This window comes from Choloepus didactylus, chromosome 7 (genome assembly GCF_015220235.1).
Source record: "Choloepus didactylus isolate mChoDid1 chromosome 7, mChoDid1.pri, whole genome shotgun sequence".
NCBI lineage: Eukaryota > Metazoa > Chordata > Mammalia > Pilosa > Megalonychidae > Choloepus > Choloepus didactylus.
In genome coordinates this window covers 12,605,150-12,618,254 of record NC_051313.1, presented here as the reverse complement: position 1 = coordinate 12,618,254, position 13,105 = coordinate 12,605,150, and the positions used below count along the sequence as shown (strand labels likewise).

The window sequence follows — 13,105 nt, the reverse complement described above, 5'->3', positions numbered from 1 at the left end:
ATTTGAACCTCCACCATGCTCTTGCCTCAGAGTCTAATTCCTGAATAACTGGAAACAGATCTGAAGCAAACACAGAGAAAAGCATTGCTTTGTAGACCCCTGTTGCAAGAGTAGCAACAAGGAAAGAAACTGAAGCACTACAGCGAGTTGTTGGTACCATTCATTTCTTCATTCAGCAAGTTTGAACTGAGCTTCGGATCTCTTGGTGTCACATCTAAGAGCCTGCATAATAGAATGCAGTGCAGAGCAGACCTGGAGCACAGTTGTGTCATTCCAGAATGACAAACCCTAAAAGAAATTAAAGTGATGGAAAAAAATAAGGCTTTTCATGGAAGAAGCTTCCGCTTAAATACTAACTATGAAAAGTAAAGTCTTGAACTATACAAGCTCTATGATTCTTTCTACCTCTACAATTCTTTGCATATATAAATAAGATTTAACAGGGGAAATGTCTGTTTAGGTCCAGGAAGCATGCCGAGGTATACAGATTTGCCCTTGCAAAATTTAATTCTTGCCATCTGTTTTACAGAGTTTAATTATCTAAATGAGATTTTGTTAGATAAAAACTGATATTTTTATACAAAAGGTATGTTCACATAGAAGGCAAAAAAAATATCTCTATGATTTTAATTTTCTTTTTTTAATTATGAAAAAAAGGAACCGGGGGCTTCAGAAATTGCCCAGTCCACGAAGGCTTTGTTGTCCAAATGAGGAATCTGGAGACTCAGTGGCCTGCTCCTTCCAGGCCTCCCTCCCCAAGAGGCTGGCCCTAGCCCAGCACCTCTTCAGTCCCTGGGGTACCGGGTCCCCTTTGCCTAATGGAGAAAGAGCAACATCTAGTGGCCACTGACTTGAGTCTTCTAGACAAGCTGTGATTTGACTCCATATACAGGCATGACAACAGCCCCCTGTCCTCCAACTCTGCTGTCCCTTATCTATGAGGACAACATTTCTGGACCACGTTCTCTTCTCAGGTTTCTAAAGCCCAGGCAGCTCCCGGCAGGACACCCTCCAACAACCTTTTCTCCCTGGTATTTTTCAATCCCTTCTCATGCCAAGCTTTTGGACAATCAGGAATCACCCACCTCCAGGGCCATATCCATTGTGGCTACCATCCTGGGAGTGCATCTTGAGTCATTGTTTCACAAAATACCATCCTTAACCATGGCTTCAGTCCTCTTAGTAATCTGTGTGTCTAATCAAAGAACTTTTTCTCTTTTCTTATGAGGAGCCAAATTAGCTTTTCATTCAGCTGTGCTGAGAAAACTCTTGGTATTCCCTTCCTACCAAGTCCAGGTGCTTTTGTTACCTTTGGTAATAATTCTGGGTATTGCCCAGGACAGTTCCATGTACAAGCGAGTGGATGAACTTCAGTCCATTCTACTGAAGCCCTCCATTCATTCACCTTTTCCACACTCACCCATTGACCAATCTCATTCTACATTCAGGACCCTAACTTTACAGGTAGAAAGCAAAATACATAAACTAAGTATCCCATATGCTAAATGCTCTGTTGGGGATTGAGACATGTTCCCCTAAAAACATGTTCAATTCTTAATCTGTGTTCCTGTGGGTGAGAACCCATTTGTAAATGGGACCTTTGAAGATGGTATGATTAGTCTTTGAGCACAATCTTTTAAAATCCTTTTTAGATGAGACCAAATTGAGTCAGGTGGGCCTTAATCCACAAGACTGGAGCCCTATAAAGAAAGGAAATTCGGACAGAGCTAGTCAGTAGAAACCAGAGGCCAGAAGTTGGAAGACACCAAGGAAAGAGAGATTCCCATGTGACAGAAGCAGAGAAGGAAGCCAAAAAATTGCAAGGATTGTGGTAAGCCAGCAGCAAAATGCTACAGACTCTGAGAAAAAGCATGGCCTGTCAAGACCTTGAGGTTGGACTCATATCCTCCAAAACCATGAGACAATGATTCCCAATTCTTTGAGCCAACTCATTGTACGGTATTTGTCATAGCAGCCCTGGCAAACTATTACTCTCTTATCAGTAAGCACAAAGAGAACGGAGAAACTCATTCTGCTGGGCTTAAAAAGAGCTGCATGAAAAAGGAGACATTGGATCTGAGTTTTGAAGATGAGCAAGTCTTTTGTTTCTGACCAAGCAGAGGTGGGGGTGGCAATCCAGGCTGGGGGACCAGCATAAGCAAAGGCCCAGAGTCAGGAGAACACAAAACACAATGGCGGATCAGGAAATGGTCCAGTGGGTTCCAAGAGGGCCCAAGAAGAAGGCTGATGGCAAGTGATGTGAAAAGGCCAGTTTAAAATTAAAATACAAAGATGTTTAGACGCCATCCCAGAGAACTTGGACTTCAAATACAATGAGACACTATCATATTATGGGCCACAGCAAAAAGACTGTGTTTTGAGATCTCCAGGAATACTTTACTTTATTAATTGTAGCCATTTTGGGGCTGTTCTCTTCATAAAGTGCTATGAAAGTAGGCCCTGAAATGAATTATTTGCCTGTGTTGGGGCAAGAACACAGACTTGTTGGCTTCTAATCCATTTCTTTGTAATAAAAAGCTAGCTAAAAGCATGAAAAATTTATAAGAATAATAAAAGAATTTTAAGTTAGAAACTTTCTGAGTTTTCCTCCAATTTTCCATCAAAAGCACATTTAAGTACTCACAATCATCCTTTTTAAACTTATCATCCTTGTCAGTTGTTCTACTTTAAAACACTTATTTGGGAAACAGTCAGCACCTTTTCACACTAAAGGAAGTAAAAAAAGAGAACGAAGCAAATATAAATCAACACTGGTGAAGAATAAAGAGGCAGAAAAGGTCACTTTAAACATCAGGAAAGCACAACCGTGTAAAGATTTCTAAAAAATTCTGGCTCCATTGGCTTTGTGAAGGTCTCAGTCCTATTGGTGTCAGAGGAAAAGACAATAAGTAGGTGTCATTAAGAGACATTCATGGCAATCCAGTCTAACTTGGTCACCTGGAGGCCACCCTTCGTTTCAAGAACAGTGTTTCTGGGCCCAGGCCAATGTTTTCTATTTCTGCTCTGCTTCTACCAGCAGAGCATCTACCTGCTGAACTGCTGACCACCACCCCTGCTATTGCTCTCTTATTATCTGTGCTCATGCAAGTGTCAGCTCTTGGAAAGCTCTGCTCCATTCTCCATACTTTGGTGATAGAGAATGTGAGATATGTGTCTGAGCTGATATTTTCCCCCAAATGAATGCCGGACACTTCACAGAGGGCTAAAAGCTGAAATCCCGTGAGCCGCCGCATTGGCCAATGCTGTTGCCCTAGTATCCCAGGCCAAGGCTGACGTCCCATTCATCAAGTGAGCACCCAGCAGGACAGGAAACAGAACAAGCTGCCATGCTTCCGAAGCTGCCAGACCACAGAGGACAGCAGGGCGCACCCAGCTTCTCCTTGGCCCAGCCGCAGCGCCAGCACACAGGGCTGGGTGGGTCGTTTCTCAATCCTCCTTCCAGAAAAGTGGTAGCGCAGGCTGACCACAGGGAGGTGGGAGCGGCCTGTCCCTTGGTTCTCTGCCCCTCTCAGAGCTGCCCTGGGTGACCCCGGCACTCGTGGAAGCATGGGTGATGTAGCCATCGGCCTGCGGACAGAGTCAGACAACCCCAGGTTTCTCAAGCTGGAGAATTTCTCCTCCAGTCCTGGGCTCCTGGAGAAGTGTGTCTGCTCTGTGGGTTTAATTGCCTAACAAATAAGAAATGAACACTCTGAGCATTGAAAAAAGAGGGCAGGATGGAGTGGGTGAGACTCAGAGTTTGTTGATAGCCCTGCCCTGGGTACCAGTCCGTGGGCAGTGGCACCCCGGCCTCAAGGCAGCTGGGACAGGGTGGGTGCCATTTCCAAGTGCAACTGCTCGTGTTCACTGGAGGCACCTTTTAGGAGAGGCACCCGTGGAAAACAAGTTCAGTGGGATACAACAGTGAAGACTCAGAGCATAAACAAACACCCACTCTGAGCGCTGCGCCGGGCAGTGACCGAGATAGACGTGACATGGCCCCTCTCAGTGTAGCTGGCAGGGGACAAGCAGCAAAGGAGCAAACCTGGTCTGGGGTCTGGATCAGGAAGGACCTCCCAGAGGACGTGGTCTTTCAACAGAGACTCAGAGGGAGGGATGGAGGGATCCAGGGTCCTGAAGGCACAGAGTTGAGGGGAGCAGACTCCAGAGTGATTGGCTGTCTTTGACTGACCTCAGCAGGCCTGCTGTTCTAGAACTGCTGAGGTTCCATCTGCTGTGATATGACCTGCTAACTCTACAGACGATGGCTTGGAGTCTGAACTGCACCTTTCTCAGGGGCGGCCGGCAAGGGGTGTTGTAATGGCTCAGGCATCAGCAACCTGTGTCCAAGGATCAAATTTGGCCCACCATCTGATTTTGTGAATAAAGTTTTCTGGAAACACAACCCCGTTCATTTATATGTTGTTGTCTGTGACTGTCTCCCCACTATAACAAGAGTTGAGTAGTTGTTAGAGAGACCATGTGGCCCATAAAGTTTTAAATATTCTTATCTGGCCCTTTAGAGAAGAAGTTTGCCGACCTCTGCAATAGCTGATGGAGACTGTGTGAACCAAGAGTTCACAAAACATCAGGAAGGGGTTTCCGAGTGGCCTAGGGCCTTCAGAGGAAGAGGCCACATGCCAGACATTAGGGGTGTAAGACAGTCAAGGATGGCCCTCATGCTGTCTCCCGTTGGTTCTCAGGGCTGGGGGGCCTGGTGAAGCCCCTCCCAAGCAGTATCGATGTACCTGTGGGACTCTAGGGAGTCCACCCATGCACAGAGCAGGGACCCAGGCCACGGTGCTGCTGTGATTTCACAGTAGACTCCAGGGCTGGGGACCCAGTTTTCTCCCTCTACCACTGGAAATGCCTTCATAGGGGGATGTGCTTGACTGGAGACCAGAGCACAAGGCGTATGGTGTGGGGGGAGCTGCCCGGAGACAGAAACATCACTGATGACAGAGGCCGAGGATGTGGCTCTCAGAAGAGAGTGGCCTCATTGGAGGGATCAGAGAGAAGCTGGGGCAGCTCATGATAAAACCCTGGGATGAGGTTTTCCTACAGGCCACTAGTTTCCGCAGGCAGTGAATTGGGTCCATGCCCCGCAAGGAGGCTGAAAGCTGAGTCTGATCAACAAAGTTTGGTCCATGAAGCCACCCAACATCCCCGAGTCTAGCATCTCAGTGAGGTGTGAAACTCCTCTTCCAGACTGAGAACTGGGTGCCAAATGGCGTAGCAGAGGCCACCCACCCAACCTGGCCATGGGTCCAGACTGGGCGTCAGGAAGCTGTGAGCACTTCTAGCCAGCAAGAGAGTCTCCCTGAGAGAGGGGAAGGTGCAGGGGACCACCATGCTGCTAGGAAGGTGGTAGGGAGGACTGAAACTGAGAAGAGACACTTTTATTCTCATAACACGAGCTTCTGTAAGGCTAAGTTCAGGGTCTCAGGTCGCTCTATCCACTGTTATCAGGAGACCTTCACTGAACTTTACAATTTGTTCCATTTCACATTCTATTCCTATATCAAGACTTAATGCTATGGCAGGTCATTCTCCACCCCTGATGAAGCCTGCTGGCTGTCTCTTGCCTGGAGGAGCCACGGTGTTTCATGTTCTGGGAGGCAGTTGGTTCCCCAGTGTTCTAGTTTGCTAATGCTGCCAAGATGCAAAACACCAGGGATGGACTGGCTTTTATAAAAGGGGGTTTATTCGGTTACACAGTTACAGTCTTACGGCCATAAAGTGTCCAAGGTAACACATCAGCACTCAGGTACCTTCACTGGAGGATGGCCAACAGTATCCGGAAAACCTCTGTTAGCTGGGAAGGCACGTGGCTGGCATCTGCTCCAAAGTTCTGGTTTCAAAATGGCTTTCTCCCAGGACATTCCTCTCTAGGCTGCAGTTCCTCAAAAATGTCACTCTTAGTTGCACTTGGGGTATTTGTCCTCTCTTAGCTTCTCCAGAGCAAAAGTCTGCTTTCAATGGCCATCTTCAAAATGTGTCTCATCTGCAGCTCCTGTGCTTTCTTCAAAGTGTCCCTCTTGGCTGTAGCTCCTCTTCCAAACGTCACTCACAGCTGCACTGAGCTCCTTCTGTTATGTCAGCTCAATTATATGGCTCCACTGATCAACTTAGACCCACCCTGAATGGGTGGAGCAACACCTCCATGGGAATTATCCAATCAGAGTCATCACCCACAGCTGGGTGGGACACATTCCAAAGAAACACTCAAAGAATTACAGTCTAATCAACACTGATAACGTCTGCCCACACAAGATTACATCAAAGATAATGACGTTTGGGGGACACAATATATTCAAACTGGCACACCCAGTAACTGGAAGGCACTAGTAGGCCATGATGGGCAGCCTAAGGTCCAGCCCTGTTTCTAGCTGGCAGTTGCTATTGTTGGGCACAGGAAGGTGGGCTGATCCCCCTCTTGTTCCCTTGAGCAGAAAGCACTCAGCTGTGTGAAGAACCAGTGGGAGCTGAAGGTGGACTCCAGCCAGGGGCTGCCGATAGGTTAAAATACGCTATCATCATGCCATTGACAATTCAGAGATTGAAGGTCTCCCAGACAAACAAGTGCTGGTTGCAGACAAAGGCCAGGTGGGACCCAGGAGTGATCTGGTCCTGGCCCACAAGTCATGGAGCTGGGGACCATCATCTGAACCCCAAGCAGGTGGTCCCCATGGCACAGCAAGGTAGAAACACAAGGCACCAATATTGAGGACCAGAGGTTAGAAATTGAAGATGCCAGATGGGTGCTAGAGGGCAGAGGTGGGATTTAAATAGCAAAATGAGGTTTTCGTCATGAGATAGTGGGACAGGCAATGAGGGGCAGAGCAAGCCAGACCCCCCGGCAGATCATGTCCTGCATCCTGGGTACTAGTGAGTAGCAAGGGTCGTAGTTTCCAGGTGAGTACGCAATGAGATGTTGGATGGAGTTCTAGACTGTGAAATGGGCTACCTGAGTCCCTTCCTTCTTTACCAGGGACTGTGTTACATTAAACAAACAATTTCTGAACCTCATCCTCAAGGTCCCTTACATGAGATTCAGCCTAGCTGAGAAGCTTAGAAGAAGTCAACAATGTGTAGAGGTTCCTACGGCGAGCTGCTTGGAGAAATGATTCATATTATTGAGCTGTCAGATTTTTTATCTGCAGCCAAGGTTCAGATTCTACTGATAGAGACACCTACATAGGTTTAGGAAAAGCCTTTTCAAATAGGAGTCAGGAAGCCTGAATCCAGCTCTGCACTGATGAGGTTCTCCAATTTCCAGTCCATCGTCCCCTCCAGACGATCGTTCATAAATGAAACTGTACATTGTGTGCTGGTAGAAGCAGGCCTGTATAATAATTGTCCAGTCTCCCTACAATCAATTATCAATGAAGTGTTTGGCCTTCATTTGCTGTATACAAGGATTGGTCCGAGGCCAGCAGTGCAAGCTTGCACACCCGTTTACAAATCAAGGGTGTTGTAATTAATAAAGCCTCGTTAAACATTACTGAGGGAGTGAGCAAATGACACAGTGCTGGTGCTTGTCTCTTTTTTTTTTTTTTTTTTTTTTTTTCCTTGCTTTTTTTTTTTTTTTTAATTTTACTGACATTGTTCATATACCATACAATTATCCAAAGATCCAAAGTGCACAATCATTTGCCCATGGTACCATCATACAGCTGTGCAACCATCACAATTAATTTTTTTCCTATTTTTAGAACATTTTCATTACTCCAAAAAAGAAATAAAGACAAAAAAGAAAACTCAGTTCCTCCCCTGCTAACCACACCCCCCTCCATTATTGACTCATAGTATTGGTATAGTACATTTGTTACTGTTGATGAAAGAATGTTAAAATACTGTTAACTATAGTACATAGTTTGCAATAGGTATATATTTTTTCCCTGTATACCCCTCTAATATTAGCTTCTAGTTATAGTGTCATACATTTGTTATAGTTCATGAGAGAGATTTCCAATATTTGTACAGGTAATAATGGACATTGTCCACCACAAGATTCACTGTTTTATACATTGCCCTCTTTTAACCTCCACTTTTCCTTCTGGTGACATACGTGACTCTAAGCTTCCCCTTTCCACCACATTCACACACCATTCAGCACTGTTAGTTATTCTCACAATAACGTGCTACCGTCACCTCTTTCTAATTCCAAACACTTAGGTTCAACCTAGTTGAACGTTCTACTCATAATAAGCAACCGGTCCCCATTCTTTAGCCTTGTTCTATATCCTGTTAACTTATACTTCATGTCTATATGTTTACATATTATAATTAGTTCAAATCAATATTTGTCCTTATGTGTCTGACTTATTTCACTCAATGTAGTGCCTTCAAGGTTTCTTCGTCAAACCATTTTTTTAAAGATGGTTTTGTTCACCCACCTTACTTTCTGTCTTAAGTAAACAATCAATAGTTCCTTGTATACTTACATATTTATGTATTCTCCACCATCACTACTATCTATGTAAGGACATCTCCATTTCTTCCAGAAAAGAGGAGGAAGAGTCAGAGGGTAGAGAGAAAAAAGAAAAAGAAAGAAAGAAAAAAAAACCCAAACATGACAGCTAAAAAGCAACAAAAGGGAAGATAGAAACTACAGTAGAATAAAAGTCAGACAACATCACCAATGCCAAGAGTCCCATACCCCTCCCTTACGTCCCCCTCTTAAAGGCATTTAGCTTTGGTATATTGCCTTTGTTACATTAAAGGAAGCATAATACAAAGTTTCTGTGAACTATAGTCTTTAGTTTGCATTGATTGTATTTTTCCCCCAATACCACCCTATTTTTAACACTTTGCAAGGTTGACATTCGTTTGCCCTCGTGTAAAAACATATTTGTATGTTTTATCACACTGGTTGAGCACTATAGGTTTCACTGAGTTATATAGTCCCAGTCTTTATCTTTCCTGTTTCCTTCTGGTGTCCCACATCCTCTTTCAACCATACTCAGAGTCATCTTTGTTCAGCGTACTTACATTGCTGTGCTACCATCACCCCAAACTGTTCCAAACCTCTCACTCCTATCTTTTCCTATTTGTCTGTAGCACTCCCATTAGTATTTCCTGTAGCGCAGGTATCTTGTTCATAACTTCTCTTTTCCTATTTGTCAGAGAATATTTTAAGCTCTCCCTCATATTTGAAGGACAGTTTTGCCAGATACAGGATTCTTGGTTGGCGGTTTTTCTCTTTCAGTATCTTAAATATATCACACCACTTCCTTCTTGCCTCCATGGTTTCTACTGAGAAATCCACATAGTCTTGTCAAGCTTCCTTTGTATGTGATGGATTGCTTTTCTCTTGCTGCTTTTAGAATTCTCTCTTCGTCTTTGATGTTTGATAATCTGATTATTAAATGTCGTGGCATAGGTCTATTCAGATCTATTCTGTTTGGGGTATGCTGGGCTTCTTGGATTTGTAATTTTATTTATTTCATAAGAGATGGGAAATTTTTGTCAATTATTTCCTCTATTATTGCTTCTGCCCCTTTTCCCTTCTCCTTCTGGGACACCCATGACACGTTATTCATGTTTCATGTTGTCTTTCAATTCCCTGAGATGTTGCTCATATTTTTCCATTCTTTTCCCTATCTGTTTGTGCTTAGGATTTCAGACGTCCTGTTCTCCAGTTCCTGTTTTCTTCTGCCTCTTGAACTCTGCTGTTGCATGTCTCCATTGTGTTTTTCATCTCATGTTATGCCTTTCATTTCCATAGATTCTGCCTGTTTTTTCAAACTTTCAATTTCTACCTTATGTTTGCCCAGTGTTTTCTTTACAGCCTTCATCTATTTTGTTATATTCTCCCTGAACTTGTTGATTTGGTTTAGCGCATTTCTTTGAAATTCTTTAATAGATTGTTTCATTAAAGTGAAACAATATGTCAACTCTTTCTGACTGAGGCGTAAGTTTGTTCCTTTAACTGGGCCATATCTTCGTTTTTCTTAGTGTAGGTTGTAGTTTTCTGTTGTTTAGGCATCTGGTTTCCTTGGTTACCTCAATCAAGTTTTCCCAAACCAGCATGGGCTCAGGTCTCAGAAGGGTTTCCCTGAGGAAACCTGAGTCTTAGAAGATTGACACACCCCATGAGCTCTCCAGTTGCTGTGCTTTTTCTAACCTGCCCAGCAGGTGGCTCCTGTCAGCCTGTCACTCCCAACTGGTGTAAGCAGATGTGGTCCCTTCAGTTTCAGTTTTGGCTGTTTTCGCCCAGGCTATGGGGTTTGGTTCTGAAGGGAAAGCTGGGCCTCACCTCCTTACTCTTTGGGAAGATAACCCCCCTAGGGAGTTATCATCTGCATTTGAATCATTGTCTTTCTGACTGTTATCTCCACCCATCTGGGTCAGAGCACTGCGAACTGAAAATGGCTACGGCTCTCCCCTCTGAGCCCCTCAGGTTGAGAGAGAGAGAGGGGCCAGAAGACCCCTTTTGGTGCCAGTATGTGGCCCCTCAGTTTCACTTGTCAGCCAGAGGTAACACCCAGTCTTCTGGCTTTTAGGTCAGTCGTCACTAAAAGCCTCTATCTGCTTGTTGGGGGAGGGTGGGTTGTAGCTTGTATTCCACAATCTACATTTGTTAATTAAAACCCCAGGTGGCGCTCAGCTGAACTATATTTGCTCACTCCACTTGGAGAGTGCTGCTAGTTTCTTGCAGTTTGGGCTGCCATGGCGGGAGGGGGCTCCCAGCATGGTTCCGCAGCTTTTACTGACAGATTCTGTGCTGCGATCTCAGGCATTCCTCCCAATCCAGGTTGGTGTACAATGTGTGGAGAGTCATGGTTGTCCTCCAACAGTTATTCCAGATTATTTACTAGTTGTTCCTAGTTGTTTATTAGTTGTTCCAGGGGACTGACTAAATTCCACTCCTCTCTATGCCACCATCTTCTGACCTCCATAATTTACTTTCTACTGTTAGTATCCCTTAAGAGTAATTATTTAAATTAGAGTCAATGCCAAGGGAATTCCCAATTTAATTTGAAATTACCATATCTTAACTTACCATATCAAACATTTCAACTCAGTTAAGCTAAATGAGCTATATAACATTCTTAAAAATCAACCAGAGAAGAGAAAATTTATCGTCATTATTCATTCAGAGCTAAAACATATTCTTTCAGAGTAGTTTAACCTACTAAATATGTCTCTTATATGATCTTCTTTCGTAGAAAGTAGTATTCTTTCTCTTTCATTCCTGAAATATTTCATACACTTAAGCAAGTATTTGTCATCAGCGAAGTATCAATTATCATAAAGTAGCAAAAATCAACCTTTTATTTATGGTGCATATGAAACATTCTTAGTTTTTTAAACTGAATTTTCTTTGACAAAAATTTAAATTAATGGGATGATAGGCAATCACTGAATCTGAAGTCTCATGGTGCCTAAGCTATTTGTTAACTGTAATACCAATAAGGAAGGATAAAATTTAGTATGACGATCTTCCATTTACAATATGGTGGCAAAATTTGTATTTTTAACATGGAATAATTCTATAAATTTCCAAACATTTATTGGAAATACTCAAGTTTATCCAAGTATCATACAGAATGCCAAAAGCAGTGCTGAAAGTTCTCGATATATTCAGCAGTAACTGTCAAAACCTTTCATGTGTTCTCCAGTTAACAAGGGCTCAGTTTCTATTTTTCAATTATGTTTTGGAATAAAGTCTATGACCATTAAGTAAACATTTTTTTTTTGTTGCTATTTCTTAAAAATGTCATTGCCAGTGTATTGTACATAGTATTTATAAAAAATAAAACAAAGAGTTAATAGAGATTGACTTTTTTCGTTAATTCATTCATTTAGTAGGCAAGTCCTAGTAACCATATGAAGCTCTATAAGAAGCTCATAGACTTAGAGGCTCTTCAGCTCTTCCGCAGACTCAGGTCACTATTGGTCACTAATGCTGACAAAGATGTACTTTCTGACGCATCATCTTTCTTAAGGTTCAAAAATGATTCTCGAGTTATTTGAAGGATCTCTCTCAAGCCTTTGTTTTCTTGTTCAAGTTGAAATATTCGTTCCTGTTCCCTGCAACCTTGCTGCTCATCAATTTCAATTGCTTTTCTCATTACTGCTGCCATTTCAGTGATCTGGTCAACATGTGCTTGTAATTCATTCTGATTTGCTTCCAAGTGTCTCCTCTCCAGTCCATGTTGAGGTGCTTCAAGGAAGTGTCGAGATGCATCAAGGAAGAATCCTTCGGAGCTGTTACGATGTACCATGTCAATCTTGGAGTGCTGCTCTTTTAACTTCATTATTATACCCGGGTCATCTTTTTTGCTAGCCATTAACAATCTAAACATTTGTTCTCGATACTTGCTCATTATTAATTCCAAGGCAGACTGATGCTCTTCCAGGGATGTACGCAATTCTTTGTTCTCTTGTTGCAGTTCTCTGATTTGTCTGTTTTCTTGTTGGATTCCCATAACTAATGTGGACCGTGGCCGGTGTCTTGCGACTTCGTTAAGTTCTTGAATTTCTTCCTGATACTGCTTCATGGCTTCTACTCGCTTGTTGAGAGCTGTGGTTTGCTCAATAAGAGATTCTGCTACATTGTCATGATCTCTCAATCTTTCAACAAGAGCTTTAGCATCAGCAAGTGCCTTTTCAATTGTACAACTCATTTCTTGGTTTAACAGGATAATTCAAGTAACGGGAATCACTAAACAGTCCTAGATTCCAACCTGTCATAATGCGTATCTCTGAGACCCCTGAAACTCAGAGCTAGAGCTCGGCAGATATGAATGTCAGTATTAGTGCATACAGCCACTCAGTCTTGCAAGAAGAGCTCAGAGCTGAGGACGGGAAGAGGAAGTTCGCCGGCTCCCAGGAGTGGGGAGTGCGGAAGGAGACAGCTAATGCCGGCAGCCGGTAATTTCCACATGCAAAGCACCGAAGCGGCTGAGGGGAAGGAAGCTTCCGACTCGCCTTAACTCTCTCTCGTCCCTGAATTTATTCCACTTACTCCGGTCTCAATCTCTCGCAGCCGTTAGCTGTGGCGATTAGGGACTCAAAGCCTATGCCAACGGGGACCGAGGGACCCAAGGGAAGAGACTGCGAGCCTGCTCAGTTTCTTCGGCAAGCAGACGCAGAT

At 43.6% G+C, this 13,105-nt stretch overlaps 1 protein-coding gene across 2 annotated transcripts; it reads right to left on the bottom strand.

The window, feature by feature from the left end:
• Positions 1 to 11,245: 11,245 nt before the first annotated feature.
• On the bottom strand, positions 11,246 to 12,635 carry LOC119539829 (FGFR1 oncogene partner 2 homolog). Of its 2 annotated transcripts, XM_037843648.1 has the most exons (2): positions 12,240 to 12,635; positions 11,246 to 12,125 (listed from the first exon to the last, which is right to left on the bottom strand). In XM_037843648.1, exons 1-2 carry the CDS (start codon positions 12,633 to 12,635, stop codon positions 11,874 to 11,876), a joined length of 648 nt encoding a protein of 215 aa, XP_037699576.1. In that variant the 3' UTR covers positions 11,246 to 11,873. The 2 variants fall into 2 exon arrangements, with proteins under 2 accessions (XP_037699576.1, XP_037699575.1); XM_037843647.1 differs by having other exon boundaries at positions 11,246 to 12,635.
• Positions 12,636 to 13,105: the final 470 nt, after the last annotated feature.

Coding starts and splice junctions, on each gene's coding strand:
- LOC119539829 (XM_037843647.1), bottom strand. CDS start 12,635: ATGAGTTGTACAATTGAAAAGGCACTTGCTGATGCTAAAGCTCTTGTT.